The sequence below is a fragment of the Lynx canadensis genome, chromosome B4, assembly GCF_007474595.2.
Source record: "Lynx canadensis isolate LIC74 chromosome B4, mLynCan4.pri.v2, whole genome shotgun sequence".
In the NCBI taxonomy this organism is placed as follows: Eukaryota; Metazoa; Chordata; class Mammalia; order Carnivora; family Felidae; genus Lynx; species Lynx canadensis.
In genome coordinates this window covers 66,658,591-66,683,764 of record NC_044309.1, presented here as the reverse complement: position 1 = coordinate 66,683,764, position 25,174 = coordinate 66,658,591, and the positions used below count along the sequence as shown (strand labels likewise).

The following is a 25,174-nucleotide window of genomic DNA, read 5'->3' as shown; positions in this document are numbered from 1 at the left end:
TAATAGTGTGTAAGAGAAGTTCATTTTAACAGTTCAGTTTATCAATCATTTTTGTGTGTATGGTTAGTGGTTTTATGTCTTATTCAAGAAATATTTGCCTAATCCAAGGCCATGAAGATATTCTCCTACTTTATCTTCTAGAAAATTATTGGTTTTTCATTTCATATTGAGATCTTCAATCCAATTAGAATTGATATTTTATACAGTGTGAGGTAGGGAAAGACCATAAGGTTTTGCTGAGATTTGTCAATGTGATAAAGATAAAATTCAAGTGGAAAGAATTAAAATCAGATTATAAGTCCAAAGAAAAAAGCACGGAGGAATAACCTACTATTTTAGTTTTTAAAAAATTAATAGACTTAGGGTGCCTCGGTGGCTCAGAGTCACCTGCTGAGAGTCTGATTCTTGATCTCAGCTCAGGTCTGAATCTTAGGCTCGTGAGTTGAAACCCTGCTTTGAGGTTCTGTGCTGGGCATGAAGCCTACTTAAACAAAAAATTAATAGACTTGGGGCGCCTGGGTGGCTCAGTCGGTTAAGCGTCCGACTTCGGCTCAGGTCATGATCTCGCGGTCCGTGAGTTCGAGCCCCGTGTCGGGCTCTGTGCTGACAGCTCAGAGCCTGGAGCCTGTTTCAGATTCTGTGTCTCCCTCTCTCTCTGACCCTTCCCCGTTCATGCTCTGTCTCTCTCTGTCTCAAAAATAAATAAACGTTAAAAAAAAATTAAAAAAAAAAGTAATAGACTTAATTTTCTTAGAGCAGTTTTAGGTGTACAGAAAAATTGAGCAGGAAGTACAAAGAGTTCCAAATAAATATCCAGTTTCCCTCACAGCTTCCCCTATTATTTACATCTTGTATTAGTGTGGTACATTTGCTACAACTGATGAACCAATATGCACACATTATTAACTGAAGTGCATAGTTTACATTAGGATTTATTCTTAGCGTTGTACAGCTGTAGGGCTTTTGACAAGTGCATCATGACATAACCTTAGTTTTTAAATTTTTTCTCACCTTTGCAGTGAATAACAGATGTCACCATCTTTCAATATATACTTTTATTAGCAGAGCTGAAAGGTTGAAGTAAAATGAGCAAATAATGTTGAATATTACATCCTTAAATGAGAAACATTTGACAAAATATTTAAACTATTTGGTGAGGAAAATAAAATGTGTTGACCTATGATACAAAATACGTGAGTGCCCTAGGTCATGAATTTATATTCTGCCACTAAGGAATTTGGCTTTTTCATAGAAGTTATGCAGTTGGCTGTTGTATGCATGACAAAATACTACTGGCACTGTCCTCATAGTACCTGCCAAAAAACAACCAATAGAATAAAAGTCAAATGAAATCTGTCCACAGCTATTTGTAATTTTGTTGCTAAAAGCATGAAGAAAACCCAGTAAGCACTAATCTGCCAAAGCAACATGGAAAGTACCATGCCGTATCAAGCACAAATCCATCTGTGCTCGTGTTTTTCCTTGTTAACAGAGGCTGTTGATGAAAGCTGCTACTCAAACCCCTTTTAACCTAAATTCATAAAATTCCATAATTATTTTAGATCATCAGCCAGATTCTCTATGAGCCAAACCTATTCTTAGAACTTTAACTGATATAGCAATTCATTATTTTTGTAGCTTGCTGAGAACCCTTCTGTAATTTTTTTGTGGCTATCTAAATTTTATCACATTTAAATGTGTTAAGAATATCTACATTCTGTTCCCAGTCTATTTATCCAATCACATCCTTCACTCCTCACTTCTACCAGCACTCAAAGCCTTTCTTTTTTCATTCTTCAAGGAAACTAACTTCAAGGGACTAATGGTAGTTCTGTAAAGCAGTGATTAACAGTAGGGCCAGGAGGGACCATATTGGATTATCATAAAATGTCTCCATGGACACACGGTGATTCTGACATTCAAGTGAAATCTGTGCCTGACACCATCCATACTGTAACATGAGCAGGCTATTTATCATCCAATTGGCATTGCTTGAAATTTCCTTTCTCTGTGCCATTACTTACGCTGTACTTGTGATTTCTTAATTGTACATAGTCTTCAAGGCCTCTGTCACAGTCGGCCGCTCCGTGAAACATTTCCTGTGTCTTGCAGCAAGAATTGATTTTTGCCCTCTCCAAACACCTCACACTAACTCTTGTCATAGGCTACCCTGCGTAGTTATTTAGCAACTTGTCTTCTGTCTCCTACCAGACTGTAAGTCCCCCAAGGAAAGAGTCTGAAAATCACATTTATCCTTGCATGTCATATAATACTGTGCCTAATTTCTTAACACATCTAGTTGTTGAGTAAATATCTGCTGAGTGAATTTTACCTTATATTATGCATGGAACCCTTTCAAACTCAGCTGAGCTGTCTATGAGCAAGTAAAGGTAAAAGTATTTGGTAGTCCTAGCAGGGCACAAGTTAAATATTTGCACTGTTGTAGAAAACAAAACACAAAAAATGAAACAAACAAACAAACAAACAAAAAAACACTTTACACTGAGATAAAACAGAGAGAAATATATATCAAAACGGGCCTATGGCTATCTATAGCATTCTAATACTTTCATTAATTTATAGTATTTAATTTAGAACTTTGGAGATAATTTATAGGAGAACCATGTTGAGAATCCTATAGATGATGGGAAATATAAAGTAATGACTGGGGAGAATAATTGAGAAGAATAAGACTAAATTGAGTACATACGCAATAATAACCAGAGAAAGTAATCACTGCTAACACTTAGAGCACTTATTATCAGCCATGGATTAGACTAATACTTCATTTGTGTCTCACCTTTAAACCTCACAACAATCCTTTGAGATACAATTGTTTAAGATAGTAGTATGAATTCCCTCATTTACACAGGAGAAAATAGGCATGAAGAAGGTCATTGGCTTGTTTTATTTCTCTTACCATTTGTCATTAAGTAGTAGAGCCTGCATTCAAACCTAGTCTACCTCCTACTCTTGACCGTAATTCTGCTTTGACAGTAATTTAGGATGTTCATCCATGTATCCATTTGTTCATCCATGCATTCAATACACATTGAGGTGTACTCTGTGCTGGACACTCTGCTGAGTACTGGGAATAAAGAGTAAAAAACAGTCTTGACTCTTAAGGAGCCTATAGTTTATTAGAAAAGGCAGACGAGGGTTTCCAAGGAAATCTCTTCTAACGAGTTGACTTTCTTAAAGAAAGAGCTAGGCAAAAAAAGGAAGGGAAGTGCAGTAAGTATATATATTAATGGTATATATACCATTTCAAGGAAATGGTATATATGCAAATACCAAAGGATAAACAGAATTTTGTATGCTTGAGGTGAATGGAATATCGTATGTTTGAAGTGCTGTAAGTACAGTTTGGGTGAAACATATAAACTAAGTCTAGATTATGAAGATCAGCTAATTTACATTTCTATTGAAGGAATCACCCTAGAAATACTTGCTTATATTCCAGTTATTACTGGTTTATTGAACAAATCACTAGCATTTTATTGCGTAACTGTAAGAAGGGCTGAATGTTGAATTTGGAAAGGTTTGAAAAAATGCTAAATGAAAATAGTCTTAATTGGTAATTTAATTGCTCTAACTCTCTCCTAAAAAAATAATGAAAGGAAGCTTTAAATAAAATCCAGTACAAATACTGTATTTTCAATAATTCATTAAATTTCTAGAAAATTGCTGATATTAATGAAAAATTTACACGTGGGTTTTTTAGTCACCATTTCATTTGTAAAAATGAAATAGTTACTTGAAAAAACTCAATAGTTTTGTAATTTGCTTTTAGATCTAGAAGATGGCCAAAAACAAGCTATGGTTAGTGAACGGACAGAAGCCTTTACTACTGCTCGAAATTTATTGGCCTCTGGAGCTGATGCTATCGAAAGGATTATGTCGTCATACAAAGAGGTACTTGCATATCTTGTTTTCAATTTGATTAAAATAAAATATTTGAAAATCAAGAAAGATGTAAATTATCAGATATACTTAGCATTTTGAAAGCATCTTTTCTCTACTAAAAATTCCTAAAACTGTAATCAAGATAAAGGGCAGCAACTCCTAAGTGTTTTGATGCTAATACTATTTGAGTTTTACACTCTCAATTGAAACTCCCCTTTTTCTTTCTTTTTTTTTTTTAATGTTTATTTGTTTATTTTTAGACAGAGTGAGTAAGTGCACAAGGAGGGGAGGGGCAGAGAGAGAGAGGGAGAGTGAGAATCCTAAGCAGCCCCAGCCCTATCAGCTAGAGCCTGACTTAAGGGCTTGATCTCAAGAACAGTGAGATCATGAACTGAGCCCAAATCAAGAGCAGGGCGCTCAACTGACTGAGCCGCAGAGGTGCCCCTAGTATGACATATCTGTTTAAAAAAAAAAAAAAAGTCTATTAGGTGTGGATTCTGGAACCAGAGAACCTACATTTAAAAGCTTACTCCAGTATTTACAAATTATGTGAACTTGATCAAGTTCCTTAACCTATCTGCCTTTGTTTCCTCATATGTGAAGTGGGGATAATGGCAGCATTGATTTTGTAGGGTTGTTGTGAGTCAATACATGTAGAATATTTAAGACAACAGGGGCATCTGGGTGGCTCAGTCGGTTAAGCATCCAAGCTTTGGCTTAGGTCATGATCTCATGGTTCGTGAGTTCAAACCCTGTGTGGGGCTCTTGCTGACAGCTCAGAGCCTGAGCCTGCTTCGGATTCTGTGTCTCCCTCTCTCTCTCTGTCCCTCCCCTGCTCACTCTCTGTCTCTCTCAAAAATAAATAAACATTAAAAAAATAGTAATAATTATAAAAATAACACATATTAAGGAATTCAATCACCGCTAGCCAGTAATATCATTTATATACCTTGCAAACTTGTACTCATCGTTCATGACAAGTCAAGCCTCACCAACCACATATAAAATCCTCTTGTGATTCCACCTTCTTCCCCACCTTCCTTGCAGAGTCTGGGTCTCCCTTCTCCGTGTCCCAGTAAATCTGATGCTTTACCATATTACAATTGTCTATCTGCTCACCAGACCCTGAGTGGAAAGCATTAACTTACTCATCTTTGCAGTCCTAATCATTTTAATACTTGGAATATTGTATGTGGTCAAGAAATGTTTGCTGAAAGAATGGTATTAAGACCTGAAGATGTCACAGTGTTAAAATTAGAAATTATTTATTTCAGATATTATATAATATTCCCATGATTAATCATTTTCACCATTAATTTACTCTTTTGGCTTTTGTATCAATATGAATCACCAGACCATCGTTATAAATTTATCTGCCTATTAAATCAGCCTTGAATAGACCATATAAAAGAGTAAGAAAGCTTGTGATTTGCTGACAAAAGTTTTCAGTGTCATTCAACAACTGATTTATTGAAAGGATTTTTTTTTTTTTAAAAAGTAAAACCGATTGTTTAGGGTCATATACCAAAACAACTCAGCTTTAAATTTTTTTTCAAATAATAATTTTGATAATGTGTACATCATTTTTAAGGTAGGTTTTTGATGTAATAAATCATTTATTAAAATTAAATGACAAATCAAAGTTTTACGCATCTCATATTAAAATACTTTGCTACCTAAGTCACAGAAAGAAATTGAGTAGTTTTTTCTACATTGTATCCAATACAAGAAATAATTTCATTTTGCTTTATTTTCCCTGAATATACTTGGGATCATAGAATGTTCACATCTAAAGAATCTTACCATTGCTGTAACAGCACAAGCAAGAACCATGCGTTCTCTCTGCTGGTTCCAGAAGAAACAAGATTCCTCTCTAGAGTAAGAGTTCTAGGGCAAACTCCCTGCCTTGTATCCCAAAGTAATTTGTCAACAGTCATATGCTCACTCTGCCCACTCCACCTTGCATTCTAGCGTATTAACTCATTGCCTCTTGCCTTTCTTTAACTGACCCATACATTTCATTTTGGATTTTTTCCTCTATGCAAATACATTTACCTGAGTTTCTTTTGAATCTGTATGTTGTTAATTCTTGGCTCTGTTTTGCTCCACTTGGGGACTCAAGGGATTCTTCTAGATAACATTTTAGAAATTACCGATTAAATAGTTACAACATTAATATACAGAAATGAAATACTAAATACAGACGTCTCACATAGTAGAGACGTATGCTAGAAGGCTATTGATAACTATCCATACTCATTTACGGCTTAGGTTTTGCACACACATAAATCTTACACAAATGTCAGCATTGTTGTATTATTCCACAATTTATTAGTGACATGCCTTGCTTATTGGTACCAATTTCCTAGTAAATATTCCCATAAGGGAATGGTTTTTGTGCTTTTCTTTGCACTGAGAAAGATGGTCTTGACAGGAGATGAGTCACCTTTCACATTACCCTGATAACAACAAGGTGTTATTTTAATAGAAAAAAGCAAGGGATTCAACCTAAATTGGACAACTGGCAGAATAAGAGCCAGGCACCATTCTACTGAGCCTTAGGGACTAAAACAGAGATTTATCTCATTTTTAATCTCACCCAGAATAAAAGTCAGATTTAATGTTTTTCTTTGGGCATGTAAATCATGTTTGGCTGGAAAAGAAGCTGAACTATGGGATTTGGACTGAAAAGGATTTGAAGCTTTTCACTGAGCTCACTTCCAGTATTGATATCCTCTGACAGGAGTGTTTTCTTTGGCGAAGCTTAGGAATTTTGACAATCAATTTGACTTAAAAACATTCATTTCATAATAAGGAAAAAAACCCTATTTTTCTTATATTTCAAATCTTCCATTTTAAATTGAAAAAAGATATCAAAACAAAGGATTGTTATTTCATTGAATGACGTTAAGCTTTTCACAAAATTTCTAATTTTCTGGAAATAAAATTTGTCATGTAAACAGGAGCCAAATCAGAAATTTGATTGAAAGATTTTAAGCCTCACTAACATTCTGAAATCTTTACATTTTATTTTGAACACTCACTTGAATGAATAATTTTTTATGGGTTTTATAATTCCAATCAAATTTACATTGACACTGTGTTATTTTGCTCTCTTGGTAAGCCTTTTCTGTTATTTTTTATCACTAACAGGTGTATTATTTTTTTCATGTATTACGAAATAAGATCTTTAATATTAAATCAAGAAGCTAATAGATTGCATATTTATTTAAAAGTCTATCTGGAGTATATTAACTCTATTTTATCTCTGTGCTGATTTTAGATCACAGAATTAGCAGGCTATACTGCTCGAGTGTACAATATGTTTTGGGTCTTTGATGAAGTAAAAAGAGGCATTTATAAGAGAGCTGCTGTCATGCAAGAGTCTGAAAACCATAGCAAGAATGGAGTTAACATAGAATTACCCCTCAGTGACACATTGGAAATCAAAGGTATTAAAGCAAATGTTTTATATTTTCCTCTTTTGAAATGCTTACTTTATCAACAGAACCAAAATTTTTTAGAAGATCACTGTTATTAGTTACCAAGAGCTAATATTTACTTATTTAAACAACTATTCCTAAAGTTAGTGTCACAATTTGAGGAGTGGTGACTAACATTACCAAGAAAAAATTATGCTATTTTATTTAGAACAAATTTCTAGAATTATTTTTAGAAACTGAACATATGGCAGGATGAATTGTTTACTTTTAAAATTCAAATACAGAATTAGAGCTAACATTTTATTGTTCTTCATTATTCTATATTTTTTAACTTAACTTTAATTATCACATTTTAAAAAATTGTGTTATTCCACACCTTAATTCTCTTGTTGCAGCATTGTATTTTTTCTGTAGGGAAGGTTAATTTAGTGAAATAAACAATTATAAAGAATATAGCTAGGTTATATCAGATAGAGTTTATCTCATTATGCTCTCATTATGATGTTGACATTAGATTATTGTACAATGTTTCTGAGAAATATTTTCCAAATATATGTGTCAGAATGTCCAAATTTACATTAAACCTCTTTTGAGATGTAGATACAACATATACTAGCTTTTATAACTTAAACTATTCCTTAACTTTTAGGAAGAGTTATTGATGTGGATCATGGAATTATTTGTGAAAATGTTCCCATAATTACACCAACGGGAGAAGTGGTGGCTTCCAGGCTAAACTTCAAAGTAAGATGATATTCAAGAATCTTCTGATTGTTGCCATCACACTAATACAAAACAACTCAGAATTCATGTACCTTATGTTAAGTACTTGGAGGAGCATATGGAAAGGAGGGGAAATCAAGAAAGGTATGCATAGTGGCTCAATTACAGAAGCAGTTCCTCAGAAAGCAAAGAGAAAGAGAAATTTGATTTCTACTGCTTTTTTGCCGGGGTGAAAATCAAAATTTCTCAGTGCACTGAGGGCCCATACAAGGTAACTTTTGGGAACAATAGAGAAATTCCTCAGAAATTAATATCTGGAAAAAGATTTTAATTTTTTCCTTATAGGGATTACTCAAAATATACAAGCCTATGTTGTAATGTATTTACTAAAATATAAGGAAGAGGTCATTAGCAAGTTTACTTCTGCTATTATATATTCTCTAAATATAATTTGTATTTCCAATAATCACCTCTTCCATAGGAAGAAATAATCAGAAGATTCATGGATTGGAATTTAGTGTTTAATTTTGTTGAGATTAAGAGTTGTTATTTATTATTCTATGTCTTGGTAACAAAAACCAAGAAGTGAAAATTGCTTAGTAAACCAGAGGCCCTAATTTAAAGCATTGTAAAATTTGAACAAACATTTTTGGAATTCAAGCACAAAATAATTCGCTGATAAGCATTAATGACTACAATGAAGGCATCTAAATTTACGAAGACATGATTGGACTTGGTAACAGAATTACAAACATGACAATACACATACTAATGATTTCAGCATGGACCTCAGTCTAAGTTTAATTGTTACAGATGTGCTTGCAAATGAATAAGGGTTCTGGAAGATGATAAGTACTGAACATAGGAAAATTATGTGTTAATAAATATAGGAGAAATTGTGTTTGTTTGTTTTGAGAGAGAGAATGAGTGGGGGGGGGCAGAGAGTGAGACTCTTAAGCAGGCTCCTCAGCATAGAGGCTGATTTAGGGATTAATCCCATGACCCTGGGATCATGACCTGAGCTGAAATCAAGAGTCGGACGCTTAATCGACTAAGCCACCCAGATGCCTGAGAAATTGTATTTAAATTACAATTTGGTTAGGCTTTATTTTTCCATTTATAGACTTACAGAATGATTTAATTAGTTGGATATGATCATGAGTACCAATTAGGTGCTAATGATGCACCATAATCTTAAGTAGATTTGAAATAAAACATTTGAAGGGGCATATATGGAATGTTTCATTATTTATTAATAGTTTAGCAATTTTTTTATTTATGAATTGTTATACAGAATTTGTCAGGTTATGTTTTGTAGTATCAATTCTTGTTGTTCCATTTATTAAATAGTATTAAGAGTCTTGAATTATGCCACCTACTAACTACATTATTGTGGACACATCACACTCTTTCTGTGAAAAAATTCAGGGCTCAGTTTGTTTTTTATACAAAATGAATTTAAAAATACTTAATCTAATGAAATGTCATCAATTTTGAAGTTCTACAAAGATATATGTTAATATAGTATACTTTATGATAGTTGGCTTTGTTTCTGACTTGGGGAGTTTTATTTAAAAAGTGTCAGGTCCCTAAAATATAATGAAAATTCTGTTTCCTGTATATGCATTGACAAACAGGTTTCTAGAGGAAAAGGTTCTTATCCATTATGGGATTAAAAAACTATTTGATAAAGAAAATTCAATGATGTGGGAATTATTTTTGCTTCACACTCACTGTTAAACATAAGAAAACTTATGCTAATAAAATAATACGAATATAGAAAAGGCTTCTATTATGACTCAAATGTGTTAAATTTCTGAGAATTCCTAATAGAGAATGATGCTATTAAAATATTTTGTGAATATGCCTTTTGCCATGCCACATACCTTTAAAAAAATCATTTGGGAGGTATTTATGCTTCTACAAAATTAAACTTCCTTAACCCTCTCTTTAGTGACAGAGTGCAGCAAATCACAAAATTAATTCTTTCTGGGTTCTTCCCAGGATTTTCTTCAAACTTTATTCTATCAAAATAACTTTTCAGTTGGCTACAATTAGGGAGAAAAAATATCTATAGTAAAATGTTTAGACTCAAGCTCACTCCTGTCTTATGTCCTTGTGGTAGCTGCCTTCAGTGCTTGAAATGTTCTTTCTCCTGCTCTGACTGGCTGTTTCTTGTCACGCAGGCTCAGCCTAAACGTTACCTCCTCAAAGAGGATTTTCCTGTCCACCATTCAAAAGAAGCATCCCCCCTACCACCTCCAACCCCACAATGCCACCATCTTTCCCAAATGAATCTTTCTTGTTTTGCCATTAAAGAAGTATTTATCAATGCTTAATTTTTGTTCACATGTTTCTTGCCGTCTTTCCCATTGGAATATAAGCTCTATGAGAACAGAGATGTGTCTTGGGTAGCACTGTAGCCCTTGTGCCTAGAGGAATGTCTGGCACATGGTAGATATCCAATCAGTGTTTACTAAGGAAATCTAATTATTTAGACAGAACATAAATCTGAACCATTTTGGCTTTACATATACTTATTGTATACATCCCTAGCTCCTTTATCTTAACCTCCTTCCCAATCCTTCCCTTTTTTCCTTCCCTTCCTTCCTCTTCCCACCACCTTCTTCCAACAAGAAGATTCCAGCTTATGTTATACACAATATGTAGACATGGAAGTGATCCCTTATACTGACATAATGCAAATAATATAGTGTTTTTTCACCTTTGAGTTTTCTTTTTTTTTTTAAGTTTATTTATTTATTTATTTATTTTTTGGGTGAGGGGGGTAGAGAGAATGGAAGAGAGAGCGAATCCCAAGCAAGCTCTGTGCAGGCTAACAGCACAGAACCTCGGTGCTCAATCTCAAAAACTGTGAGATCATGACCTGAGCCAAAATCAAGAGTCAAGCCCTTAACAGACTGAGCCACCCAGGCACTCCTTCATCATTGAGTTTTAAATATGACATATTCTATATCACTGATACTTAGATATTTGTGTTCTTATTACACAAAACTGTATCTACAAGCATACAGATTTCTGCCTTTCATACATTGATGCTATATTCACTTTTTAGTACTGATTACAAAATATCATTTGTTCTTAGAAATGTTCTTATCAGTGTTCTTAAGGCAAATTTTTAAATGCTGTTCTTTTTCCTTGTTTTTTACAATGCCTTTTAAATACCACACTAAGACAGCTTCCTGATTCTATTGGGTGGAATGGGAATTCATGAAACTTAACTGTTTAAATTTAAATGATAAATAAGATGGAGAATTCTAAAGAGAAGCATCCAACTGATAATGGATGAATAACTTATTATATATATATGTTTTAATTCATTCCTAGAATTATATATTATACATATACAACATATGTAACATATATATAACACATATAACATATATATAACATATATGACATATATATATATTTTTTTTAATCCATTCCTAGACATAAGACTAAATTATAGTCTTCTTGCTTGCTTCTCTCTTGGCTTGGTAAATGTATTTTCCCCATCTGTGAACAAAACAGAATTAGAATCATTTCATCTCTCTGATGAGCTTTTGTGATTGTGTAACATTTCAGACTGCTGAAATAGAAAATTAAACCAACCATCTGGATCTTAGAATAAACTTTGCTTTATAGCTAATAACTCCAACTGACAAATACAACCAAGTTGTATTTGAATTCAGTATAAATTTAGTCAAATATTAATATAAATAAAGTCAAATTTAATATATGTTAATTTAAAATTTTATACTTTCTTATTTCCCATGTGGTTTTGTTTCTACATATGTGTATAACATCTGATGACAGGACCTCAATTAAAATTTTAGAAATCCAGTGCTCATTCCAAGAAGGTCTATTTCCTTTGGAGTTGGATTATCTTATCATGCTATTAGCCTCAGAGCAAAGTCAAAGCCAAATTTGATGTTCTCAGTCCTGATATATATATTTTTTGAATCCTTGCTAATCCTAGGTTATCATGTGTTTCCAAATTTGCAAAGAATTGCTTTTAAATGCTGCCAAATGAAATCACTTTTAAATATTGCAGTTTATAATTCTATTTCTTACTCTAGGTACAAGAAGGAATGCACCTTTTGATAACTGGGCCCAATGGTTGTGGAAAAAGTTCTCTCTTCAGAATTTTAAGTGGGCTCTGGCCTGTGTATGAAGGAGTCCTCTATAAACCACCTCCCCAACATATGTTCTACATTCCACAAAGGTAGGTACATATTTTATATCACAAGAACATTTCATTTTTCTTTTGAATTATATTGATTTCCTTAGGCTCCTCAGTTTATCATCTTTAAACAAGTTTTCACTCAGAGCAGCTATTAAGGAAATAAAAATTTAGTTATCCAAAAAGTTTTATTATTGCTTTGATTAGAAGTTTCCGGCACAATACCACTTCTTTTTATTTTCCCATCTATCTAGATATAATGAGCACTCAAAGACTACAGATGTTAATCTCAAGGAATAGCAAGCTAGTTGAAAGAATAATTTGATTGCTTTAGATGTCAACTTATCTCTTCTCACAGAAAAAATATTACCTGGATAGTATACTAATCTCTTCATCAAGCCGTATACATTCATATGTTCTAAAATTGTTCACTTATATTTTAAGAGCCTTTATAAAATAGTCTCTATTACTGTTATGCTATATTATTAATGATTTGAAACTACCTTAATTAAAATTTTACTCTAAGAATGAGTGTAAAGTAAGCATAGAAATATTTAAAAGGAACATTGTTTCTTTTGAAGTCTTTAGCCATCTTTCCTCATAAGCATTTAGAAATATCTGAATACAAAGTCATACGTGAGAATTTGGAATATTTATTCCTGCTCATCTTTTCCATCTGTCATCACCCTGGGTTAGGTAGACATCACAGAGTACTTACTCCTATTGTGTTAGAACATTCTTCTGTGGAACCTAAAAGAGCACTTAGGCTGGAGGTATAGAACCAGAGCAAATGTGAAATTTATATCAGGTATGGTGCTATCACATGTCTGTCTTGCTCCTTTTCTTTTGTCATAAAGTGCTTGCACCTTCCTGCCCTCTGGTGTTAATTTTTAGACCGCATGTTGTAGTTAGGCAGATGAAGTTATGTGGGGTTCTTTGCTTTAAAGTAAGACTTATGGAGCGCCTGGGTGGCTCAGTTGGGTAAGCGTCCGACTTCAGCTCAGGTCACGATCTCGTGGTCCCTGAGTTCCAGCCCCGCCTCGGGCTCTGGGCTGATGGCTCAGAGCCTGGAGCCTGCTTCCGATTCTGTGTCTCCCTCTCTCTCTGCCCCTCCCCTGTTCATGCTCTGTCTCTCTCTCAAAAATAAATAAACATTAAAAAAAATTTTTTTAAAGTAAGACTTATGTTAGCAGTGGAAAGCTACTTGAAGTATAAGAGAATTAAGAGATGCGTTAGCAATAAGAAAATATTGGATGTGAGTAGTGTCATGAATTCTTATGTTTACCACAAAATAGATAACATCTTTTGACACCAGAATCCTTCTCTTTCTCTATATGCTTTAAAGTTTCTTGGGAGATCTTCTGAATCTGACAACTAAATTATCCTGCCAAAGCTTAAGTTTCAGACACTAATGTGTTAAGTAAATGGATTTTTAATTTTTAATTTAGGTTATAAGGCATAGAATCATGAGGAAAATATTCTATCATAGAATTCTACTCTCAATTCAAATAAAATCATGTATATATAAATTTTATATTTTAAGCTATTTTAGATTTCCTAAATAATATAAAAGTTACAGTTCGTTTTTTTTAAATTTTTTTTTTTTATTTTTGAGACAGACAGAGACAGAGACAGAATGCAAGTGGGTTAGGGGCAGAGAGAGAGGGAGACACAGAATCCAAAGCAGGCTCCAGGCTGTGACCTGTCAGCACAGAGCCCTACGTGGGGCCCGAACTCATGTGCCATGAGATCATGACCTGAGCCAAAGTTGGAGGCTAAACCAACTGAGCCACCCAGGCACCCCAGAAAGGTACAGATCTTGAATATAGCTGTAACCTGAACAACACAAGACATTTCCAAGGCATACAAAAGTGCATAATCAAGCAAAATCATCCTTCAGAAATTAAGGAAAAATAAAGACTTTCCCAGACAAACAAAAGCTGAGGGAATCCATCACTACTAGACCTGCCTGAAATGCTGAAAAGAGTTCTTGAAACTGAAATGAAGCTAGCTAGTAACATGAAAACATATGAACATATACAACACTAGTTAAGGTAAATATATAGTCAAATTCAGAATATTCTAATACTGTAATAAGATGGTATGTTAACCACTTAAATATTAGTATGAAAGTTAGAGGACAGAGTACTAAAAATCACTACAACTCGTGTAACTTTTAAGTGATACACAATATAAAAAGAGATAAATTGTGATATTAAGAACATAAAAGAAAGGGTCGAGTTTTTTAAAAAAATTATAATGATCATTCATTTTTGAGAGACAGAGAGAGACAGAGCATGAGCAGGGGAGGGGGCAGAGAGAATGGGTGGCACAGAATCCGAAGCAGTTTCCAGGCTCTGAGCTGTCAGCACAGAGCCTGACACAGGGCTTGAACCCATGAACTGTGAGATCATGACCTGAGCCTAAGTTGGATCCTCAACTGATTGAGTCACTTAGGCATCCCAGAGTAGAGCTTTTATATGCAATTGAAGTTAGGTTGTTACCACAAAGTGAAAACCTATAGTAGATTCATAGATAAAAACAAGGGAATCAGCATACTACTGCATAAAATCACCAATTCACACAAAGAAATAAAAGGCATCCAAATTGGCCAGGAGGAGGTCAAACTTTCATTCTTTGTAGATGACATGATACTATTTGGAAAACCCTAAAGATTCCACCAAAAAAATCTGCTAGAACTGATTCATGAATTCAGCAAAGTTGCAGGATATAAAACCAACACACAGAAATTGGTCGCATTCCTATACACCAACAATGAAACAACAGAAAGAGAAATCAAGGAATCTATCCCATTTACAATTGCACCAAAACCATAAAATACCTAGGAATAAATCTAACCAAAGAGGTGAAAAAATCTATACACTGAAAACTATAGACAGCCTATGAAAGAAATTGAAGAAGACACAAAAAAATGGAAAAAGAGTCCATGCTCCTGGATAGGAAGAGCAAATATTGTTAAAATGTTGATACTACCCAAAGCAATCTACATATTCAATGCAATCCCTATCAAAATAACACCACCATTCTTCACAGAGCTAGAACAAATAATCCTAAAATTGTATGGAACCAGAAAAGACCCCAAAGAGCCAGAGAAATCTTGAAAAAGAAAACCAAAGCAGAAGACATCACAATCCTGGACTTCAAATTATACTACAAAGCTGTAATCATCAAGACAGTATCGTACTGGCACAAGAACAGACACTCAGATCAATGGAACAGAATAGGGAACCCAGAAATGGACCCACAAATGTATGGCGAACTAAACTTTGACAAAGCAGGAAAGAATATCCAATGGAATAAAGACAGTCTCTTCAGCAAGTGGTGCTGAGAAAACTGGACAGCGACAGGCAGAAGAATGAACCTGGACCACTTTCTTACACCATACACAAAAATAAACTCAAAATGGATGAAAGACCTCAATGTAAGACAGGAAGCCATCAAAATCCTTGAGGAGAAAACAGGCAAAGACCTCTTTGATCTTGGCCACAGCAACTTCTTACTCAATGCATCTCTGGAGGCAAGAGAAACAAAAGCAAAAATGAACTACTAGGATCTCATCAAAATAAAAAACTTCTGCATAGCGAAGGAAACAATCAGCAAAATTAAAAGGCAACCGACAGAATGGGAGAAGATATTTGCAAATGACATATCAGATACAGGGTTAGTATCCAAAATCTATAAAGAACTTATCCAACTCAACACCCCCAAAAATATATAATCCAGTGAAGAAAGGGGCAAAAGACATGAATAGACACTGCTCCAAAGAAGATATCCAGATGGCCAACCGACACATGAAAAAAATGCTCAACATCACTCCTCATCAGGGAAATACAAATCAAAACCACAATGAGATACCACCTTAAACCTGTCAGAATGGCTAACATTAACAACTCAGGCAACAACAGAAGTTGGCGAGGATGAGGAGAAAGATGATCTCTTTTGTATTGTTGGTAGGAATGCAAGCCGGTGCAGTCACTCTGGAAAACAGTATGGAGGTTCCTCAAAAAACTAAAAACAGAACTACCCTACAACCCAGCAATTGCACTACTAGGCATTTATCCAAGGGATACAGGTGTGTTTCGAAGGGATACATGCACCCCAGTGTTTTTAGCAGCACTATCAACAATAGCCAAAGTATGGAAAGAGCCCAAATGTCCATCGATGGATTAATGGATAAAGAAGATGTGGTATATACAGAGTATTACTTGGCAATCAAAAAGAATGAAATCTTGCCATTTGCAACTATGTGAATGGAACTGGAGGGTATTATGCTAAGTGAAATCAGTCAGTCAGAGAAAGACAAATATCATATGACTTCACTCATATGCGGACTTTAAGAGACAAAACAGATGAACATAAGGGAAGGGAAACAAAACTAATATAAAAACAAGGAGGGGGACAAAACATAAGAGACTCATAAATACGGAGAACAAACAGAGGGTTACTGGAAGGGGTTTTGGGAGGGGAGATGGGCTAAATGGGTAAGGGGCACTAAGGAATCTACTCCCGAAATCATTGTTGCACTATATGCTAACTAATTTGGATGTAAATTTAAAAAATAAAATTAAAAAAATAAAAAAGAAAAAGAAAAAAGAAAATCAGCAATTCACAAAGGAGGGCTATGAAGAGGAAGAAAGAAGTCAGAGAACTACAAAAAAAGCCAGAAAACAATAAGCCAGTATTAGTAAGTCCTTGCTTATTAACACTTACTCTAAATGTAAATGGATTGAATTCTCCAATCAAAAGGCATAGACAGGACGGATGGATAAAAACAAAAAACAAAAAACAAACAAACAAACAAAAAAAAACAAAACAAGCTTCAGCTTTAAGGACACACATAGATTGCAAGTGAAGGGATGAAAAAAGATATTCCATGTAAATGGAAACCAAAAGACACCAGGAGTAGCCATGCTTATATCAGACAAAACACACTTCTGGTGAAAAATGGTAACAAGAGACAAAGAAGGTCATTATATAATGATAATGTGTCCAATGTGTCAAGAAGGTACAATAATTGTAATATATATGCACCCAACAGTGGAGTTGGGTGCATATATAAGCAAATACTAACAAATATTAAATATGGGTGCATATTAAGCAAATACTAACAAATCTGAAGGAAGTTACACAATACATGAATAGTTGGGGACTTCAGTATCCTACTTTCAACAACAGATAGATCATTCAGACAGAAAATTAACAAGAAACATTGGACTCAAACCATACTTTACACCAAATGGACCTAACAGACATACACAGATATTCTATCCAAAAGCAGTAAACTACATATTCTTCTCAAGCACGCATGGAACATTGTCTGACATATAACACAGAACTAGTCTTAGCAAATTTAAGAAGATTGAAATCATACCAAGTATTTTTTTTTCATTATAATAGTGTGAAACTAGTATCAATAATAGGAGGAAAGCTGGAAAATTTACAAATATGTGAAAATTAAATAACACGCTCCTGAGCAACCAATATGGGTCAAAGAAGAAATCAAAAGAGAAATTAAAAAATCTTGAAACAAATGAAAATGGAAACTAAACATATGGGATGCTACAATAGCAGTTCTAAGGCGATCATTTATATCAATAAATGCCTGTATTAAAAATGAAAAAAGATGTTTCTAATAAACTTAACTTCGTGCCTCAAAGAACTAGAAAAAGAAGAAAAAATAAAGACCACAGTTAACAGAAGGAAGGACATAACTAATATCAGAGCAGAAATAAATGAAATAGAGACCAAAAGAACAATAAAAAAGATCAACAAACCTAAGAGCTAATAATTTGAAAAGATAAACAATATTGATAAATCTTCAGCTAGACTAAAGGAAAAAGAAAGAAGACTCATGAATAAAATTAGAAATGAAAGGGGAGATATTACAACTGATACATCTAAAATATATACGTTCTTAAAAAACTATTGTGAACAATGTTATACTAACAAATTGGATAACCTAGAAGAAATGGACGACTGCCTAGAAATAACCAATTTACCAAGACTGAATTATGAAGAAAGAAAATATGAAAAGACCAATAACAAGAAAGGAGATTAAATTAGTAATGAAAAACCTTCCAGGAAAGAAAAGCCAAAACCAGTTGGTTTCACTGGTTAATTTCTAACAAACATTTAAAGAAGAATTAATGTCAGTCTTCTTAAATTCTTCCAAAAAATCAAAGAGGAGAGAGCACTCCCAAACTTATTTTATGAGGCCAGCACTACCCTGATAACAAAGCAAGATAAGGACTCTACAAAATAAGAAAACTATAGACCAATATCCGAGATAAATATAGATGTAAAAATTCTCAACAAAATTAACAAACCAAATTTAACAGCTCATTAAAAGAATCATGCTATGATTAAGGAAGATTTATTCCTGGGATGTGTTCAACATATGCAAATCAATAAATGTGATGCACCACATGAATAGAATAAAAATCGTATGATTATCTCAATAGATGAAGAAAAAGCATTTGAAAAAATACAACATGCTCTCATGACAAAATCTCCCAATAAGGTGGGTATGTAAGGAACATACCTCAACATTATAAAAGGCCATATATGACAAACGCACAGCTAACATAATACTCAACAGTGAAAAGTTGAAAGTGAAAGCTTTTTATCTAAGATCTCAAGAACAAGACAAGAGTGCCTAATCTGACCACTGTTATTCAACATAGTACTGGAATTTCTAGCCAGAGCAATTAGGCAATATAAAGAAATAAAAGACATCCAAATCAAAAGGGAAGAAGTAAATTGTCTTTGTTAGTAGATGGTATGATCTTACATACATATAGAAAAGCCTGAAGGCTCCACCAAAACATTCAGGACAAATCCTGAATTAAATGAAGTTGTAGGATACAAAACCAACATACAGAAATTAACTGCATTTCTATACACTAACAACAAAGTATCTGAAAAAAAGTAAAATAATCTTATTTACAATACCATTGAAAACAATAAAGTACTTAGGTATAAATTTGACCAAGGGGGTGAGAGATCTGTATATTGAAACTATATGACTTTGATGAAAGAAACTAAAGAAGACACAAATGGAAAGACATCCCAAGTTCATGGATTGGAAGAATTAATATTACTAAAATGTCCAAACTACCCAAAGCTGTCTATAGATTCAGTGCAATTCTGGTCAAAATCTCAATGGCATTTTTTATAGAAATAGAAAAAAAAAAAAACAATCCTAAAAATTGTGTGGAGCCACAAACTGACCTGAATAGAGAAAGCAATCCTGAGAAAGAAGAACAAAGCTGGAAGCATTGCACTTCTGATTTCAGCTATACTGCAAACCTATAGTCACCAAAACAGTATGATGCTAGCATAAAAATAGACATAGACCAGTGGAATAGAATCAAAAGACCAGAAATAAACCCCTGCATATTTGACAAGGGAGCCATGACTACACAATGAGGAAAGGATAGTCTCTTTAATAAAGGTTTAAAAAAAAAAAACAAAACTAGATGACCACATTAGAAAAATGAAATTGGAACTGTATTTACACCACTCACAAAAATGAACTTGAGATGGATTGAAAACTTAATGTGAGACTTGAAACCATAAAAGTCCTAGAAGAAAATAGGGGAAAAGCTCCTTGTCATTGGTCTTGGCAATGATTTTTTGGATATAACACCGAAAGCACAAACAGCAAAGGCAAAAATCAATAAGTGGGACTACATCAACATATAGAAGGGGAGAAAATATTTGTAAATATTATATCTAGTAAGGGTTTAATATCCAAAAAATATAAAGAACACATACAGCTCATTAGCAAAAACTCAGTCTGATTTAAAAATGGGCAGAGAATTGAACAGACACTTTTTTTCTTTTTTTCTTTTTTCAACGTTTTTTTTTTTTTTTTATTTTATTTTTGGGACAGAGAGAGACAGAGCATGAATTGGGGAGGGGCAGAGAGAGAGGGAGACACAGAATCGGAAACAGGCTCCAGGCTCCGAGCCATCAGTCCAGAGCCTGACGCGGGGCTCGAACTCACGGACCGCAAGATCGTGACCTGGCTGAAGTCGGACGCTCAACCGACTGCGCCACCCAGGCGCCCCTAGACACTTTTTTTCAAAGACAAATGGCCAATGGGTACATGAAAAGATGGTAACATCACTAAATGCAAACCATATCGACAATGAGATATCACCTAACGCTTGTGAGAATGACTGGTATCAAAAAGACAAGAGATAACAAGTGTTGGCAAGGATGTAGAGAAAAGGGGATCCTTGTGCACTGTTAGTGGGAATGTAAATTGGTTTAGCCATTATGGAAAACAGTATGGAAGCTCCACAAAAAATTAAAAAGAACTATCATATGATCCAGCAACACCACTTCTGGGTATATATAACTAAAGGAAATGAAAACAGGATCTTGAAGAGATATCTGTATTCCCATGTTCATTGCAGCATTATTTGCAATAGCCAAAATATGAAAACAACCTCAGTGTCCATCAACAGTTGAATGGCAAGAAAAGATATAGTACACACACACACACACACACACACACACACACACACAGGAAACTTCTTCAGCCAAGAGAAAGAAGGAAATCCTGGTATCTATGACAACATGAATGGATCTTGAGGGCATTATGCTAAGTGAAATATCTGACAAAGAAAGACGAATACTATATGATAACACCTACATGTAGAATCTAAAAAAGCCAAACTTATAGAAACAGAGAATAGAATGGTGGTTACCAGGAGCCAGAGAGTAGAGGAAATGGGAAGATGTTGGTCAGGAGCACAAAATTCTAGTTAGAAGATGATTAAGTTCAGGGAATCTAATACACAGTGTCATGATGACCATTAACAATAACATACACTTGGAAGTTGTTGAGAGAGTAATCTAAAATGTTCTCACCATAATAAGTAATGATAATATGTGAGTGATAAAGTCATCAGGTAACATTTCAGTGATCATTTTGCTATATATAAGTACATCAAATCAACATTTTTATATCTTAAACTTACGCAATGTTGTATGTCAATTTTATCTCAGTAAAACTGAAAAAAAACCCCAAAATAATGCCACTGGACTGTGCACGTAAAAATGGTTAAAATGGCAAATTTTATGCCACGTGTATTTTACCAAATCTTTAAAAAGTGGGAAAATAAAGGAAGTACATAAATCCCAGTGTTTGCCCTCAGAGAGACCTATGTTATTTTGCAATGAACCTAAATCACTGAGAAACTTGTTCTTAGTTATGAAATTTACTGTTGGCTAAGCAAAAGGTCAACTGCAACTTAGTTAGGAAGACATGAGACTGAAACTCTGTTTTTTAAGGTTAAAGGTGTTTTAAAATAATTACTGTTAAAAGTCATTTTATCTTGATTATATAGCTTCTAGAAATATGAAAATTTGTATTTATATTTAACATTTTATAAGACAAATATCTCATATGCAAAATAATATGCAAAAAAGCATAAAATGTACATAAATGTATATGTAAACCGAGAGACTAAATGTAGTATTTATTTCTTATATCCTAAACACTGCTGATTTTTTTCAAGAACATTTGAAAATAATCTCATAAGTGTTTATGATTTCAAAGAAAGCTGTGACAACCTACTTCAAAATATTTGCCAATAGTTAAACATTTCTTCTTCAAATATCCGTATTAATGAGAATTATTATCTAATGGTTTATTGCATTAATTTAGGGAAGCAGAATATTGATTAAGTACTACTTTGGCAGAAAAAAAAAACTAAAGTGAATACAGGATCGAGTTTTATGTACCTACAGATAAATTTCATGAGTCACTAACAGACTTTACTAAACATCTCCCTGTTTTCACTTTTTATGACTGAAAGACGTCTTGATAGAGGGTGGATCTCATTGTTATTTTCATGGGGGAAAAGGAGTGGATTTTGTTAAGGTGATATCTAATAATATCATTTGTATTCAAAAGAAAAAAGTGAACTGAGGAAAATAAATGTTCTAATTAAGCAAATTGGGACACTTACATTTTATTTTATTTTATTTTAATTATTTTTAACGTTTATTTATTTTTGAGACAGAGAGAGACAGAGCATGAACGGGGGAGGGTCAGAGAGAGAGGGAGACACAGAATCTGAAACAGGCTCCAGGCTCTCAGCACAGAGTCCGACGCGGGGCTCGAACTCATCGACCGCAAGATCATGACCTGAGCCAAAGTTGGACACTTAACTGACTGAGCCACCCCAGGCGCCCCGACACTTACATTTTAAATCACATCTTCAGAGAGTGTTGCTGTGGCTCACTTTGCAAGCTGGGAAACCTGAATTCCTAAGAAATTGTGAAATCTCCTCAATATCAGCCCAGATACTGTCTTCTAATACTTAAACAATGTTAATAATGAGAACCAGATAAAAGAAAATCTGGGCCTTAGTTCAATAGAAATAAATATTGTGCTAGATAAATTAGTTTCAAAACAGCTTCCTCTCATCCTATTTCATTAATGATTGGATACAATAACTACTAGAACATTTGATACGTTTTAGCAAAGAAAAATGTTATCTCTAATGTAGATTTAGTACTCTAAATCTATGGGATGATGTATGGTGAAATGTTTTGTTTTGCTCAGATGTAACTTTAAAAAATATTTTGGCAATTTTAGGCTATTGGAGACTGAAATTCCTGAATAATGTGACTGTATTGTAATCTTCAAACTGATGACTGAAACTCATTATTCCCTACTGTTAGCCATCTTGACCCTAGGAAAAGTTTTCCACTTGAATACAGATCCCGAATTTCTTTTGTCAATTCTTGGTGCAGTTTCTCTGTCTTCCCAACTACCCAAGGGTAGATTTGTGATCTGCTTTTGCATTCACTAATCCACTAATTTATGACCCATTAGTCATGTTGTAAGTTCTTCAGCCATTAAACCTCAAAAGTCCAATCTTTTACTTGTTTAGTTCACCTGCTAACAAAACATTATTATATGCTAACATTCACCTAAATGGGGAATTGAAACATTTTGGTGGGGTTTGGGGGCACAGAGAGTGAGGAGAGGGAAGGAGAGAGTGGGGAAGGAACAAAGAGGGAAGGAATGGAGAGAAGGGAGGGAAGGAAGAAAGACATAAGAAATAGGTGTTTGTTAACAAAAGGTAGCAAAATCTTGGGTCTTTCATATTACTTTTTCTTCTTTTTAATCATCCAGAAGACCATTTGTATACTTCACATATTTCTCCTCAGCAACAGTCTCCAGTTGGTCACCAACCCACTATGTAATTCTGTTCCCAGAGCTCTTGCTCTCACTACCCTTCCTTGGTAGAAATATGTTGGGACAGAAATTTTAACCATGATGTTGTTACTACTCAATCCTTATGCCTTAATACTTAACATTCAACAGATCTGAAATAGATTCAGACTTCCCATAATTGTGTATGAAAAGAAAACTTGTGCAAATTTTTGTCTATCTTTGACTTTGGGGGTTGAGAAGTAAAAGGTTAGGAAAGTGAGAGGACTGTATTATAAGAGTTGAATTAAATTTGACTAAACATTTTTTAAAAGAAACAGACAACAGAAAAAACAAAAGGAGGAAAAAGAGGCATAGAATGGCCAGGATATTATACTTCATATCTTGGGAACATTAATGTATATTATTTTTTGTCAATACTTTTTTTTTTAATTTTAAGTGTTTATTAAAGCCCTGCTATAAGATACTATGTAGGGATAGACCAGTAAGACATAATCACTCTCAATGTAGAGCTATGTTAAATTGGTTATAAACAAAAACATGCAATCAACTCAATAAAAGTAGGAAAAAAGTGCTTCAAGAAAAGCAAGAAATGCTGTAGATGTTCAAAAGGAGGAAAACCATGATATAACAGTGTGTCAGTTGACCCAGGTTTTGAAAGTTAATTAGGATTTTAACAGTTGTCATGAATTAGATGTTTCTCCCATGACTAAATAGATCAGAAATGTCTCAGATTCAAGTACACATACAATTATTGTTTTCTTTTTGGACACTTCTAAGCAAGGTTGGCCTATCCACCTTTTCTCTAATATACCACTCTGAGAAAAGCAAGCATTTATTAGACTCACCTCCACGAATATTATGTCATTGATATATCCCGGAAATAACAGTACCCATCCCCTAGGTCCGTAAGCAGTGCTAAAGTGTTCTTCATGCTGAAGTTCTTTGAATTACTTTTGTTTTAAATAAAAGTTTAAACATTTGTTTGCTTATTTTTGAGAGAGAGAGTAAGCAGAGGAGGGGCAGAGGATCCAAAGCGGGCTCTGTGCTGACAGCAGTGAGCCTGATGCAGGGCTTGAACTTACAAACTGTGAGATCATGACCTGAGCTGAAGTCAGATGCTCCACTGACTGAGCCACCCAGGCACCCCTCTTTGAGTTTTTAAAATTTTTGGTACTTGTGGGTCTGTCTGCCATTTGTCTAATTTCCACCTAAGGAACTTCTCTCCTCTTTATAAGTAAATGGTACATTTTCCTTACATATGTAATATAACCTTACATGTTAATTTTAGTCTGTTAATGCTCCTTGAGAAATATAAAAGATGACATAACTTCTATTATAATCATTACTTCTCATTCTCTTTTGTCAGCAGATATTCTGAAATTATAAAAAAAAAACCAAACATTTTATTTATCAGTTCAGTAATTGTTTACTACTTCATTCCAGGAGAGTATATTCAAGTACCATGTAGCTTAATCTTCTAGACTAAATGTAAATACTGCTTAATAAAGTAGTTATGAACCACACTTTTTAAGTTAAATGAAAGAGAAAAATCCTAAATTTGATTGTATGTAAGAATGATAGCATGATTAAAAAGATTGTAAAGAAAATTAAATATAGATAGTTACCTCTGACTATCTTTTAATGTATAAACAGCACTTACTGATTATGCTCTGCATAAGTCATGCTAAATAGAAT

General features: G+C 34.1%; 1 protein-coding gene across 1 annotated transcript in view; it reads left to right on the top strand.

The window, feature by feature from the left end:
• The window catches only part of ABCD2 (ATP binding cassette subfamily D member 2), a 67,191-nt gene that overhangs the window by 10,478 nt on the left and 31,539 nt on the right, over positions 1-25,174 (top strand). Inside the window, exons 3-6 of the mRNA XM_030322390.1 lie at positions 3,794-3,915; positions 7,190-7,358; positions 7,999-8,093; positions 12,155-12,300. Of these exons, the coding sequence (XP_030178250.1) occupies positions 3,794-3,915; positions 7,190-7,358; positions 7,999-8,093; positions 12,155-12,300 (532 nt within the window). The remainder of the gene's footprint in view (positions 1-3,793; positions 3,916-7,189; positions 7,359-7,998; positions 8,094-12,154; positions 12,301-25,174) is intronic.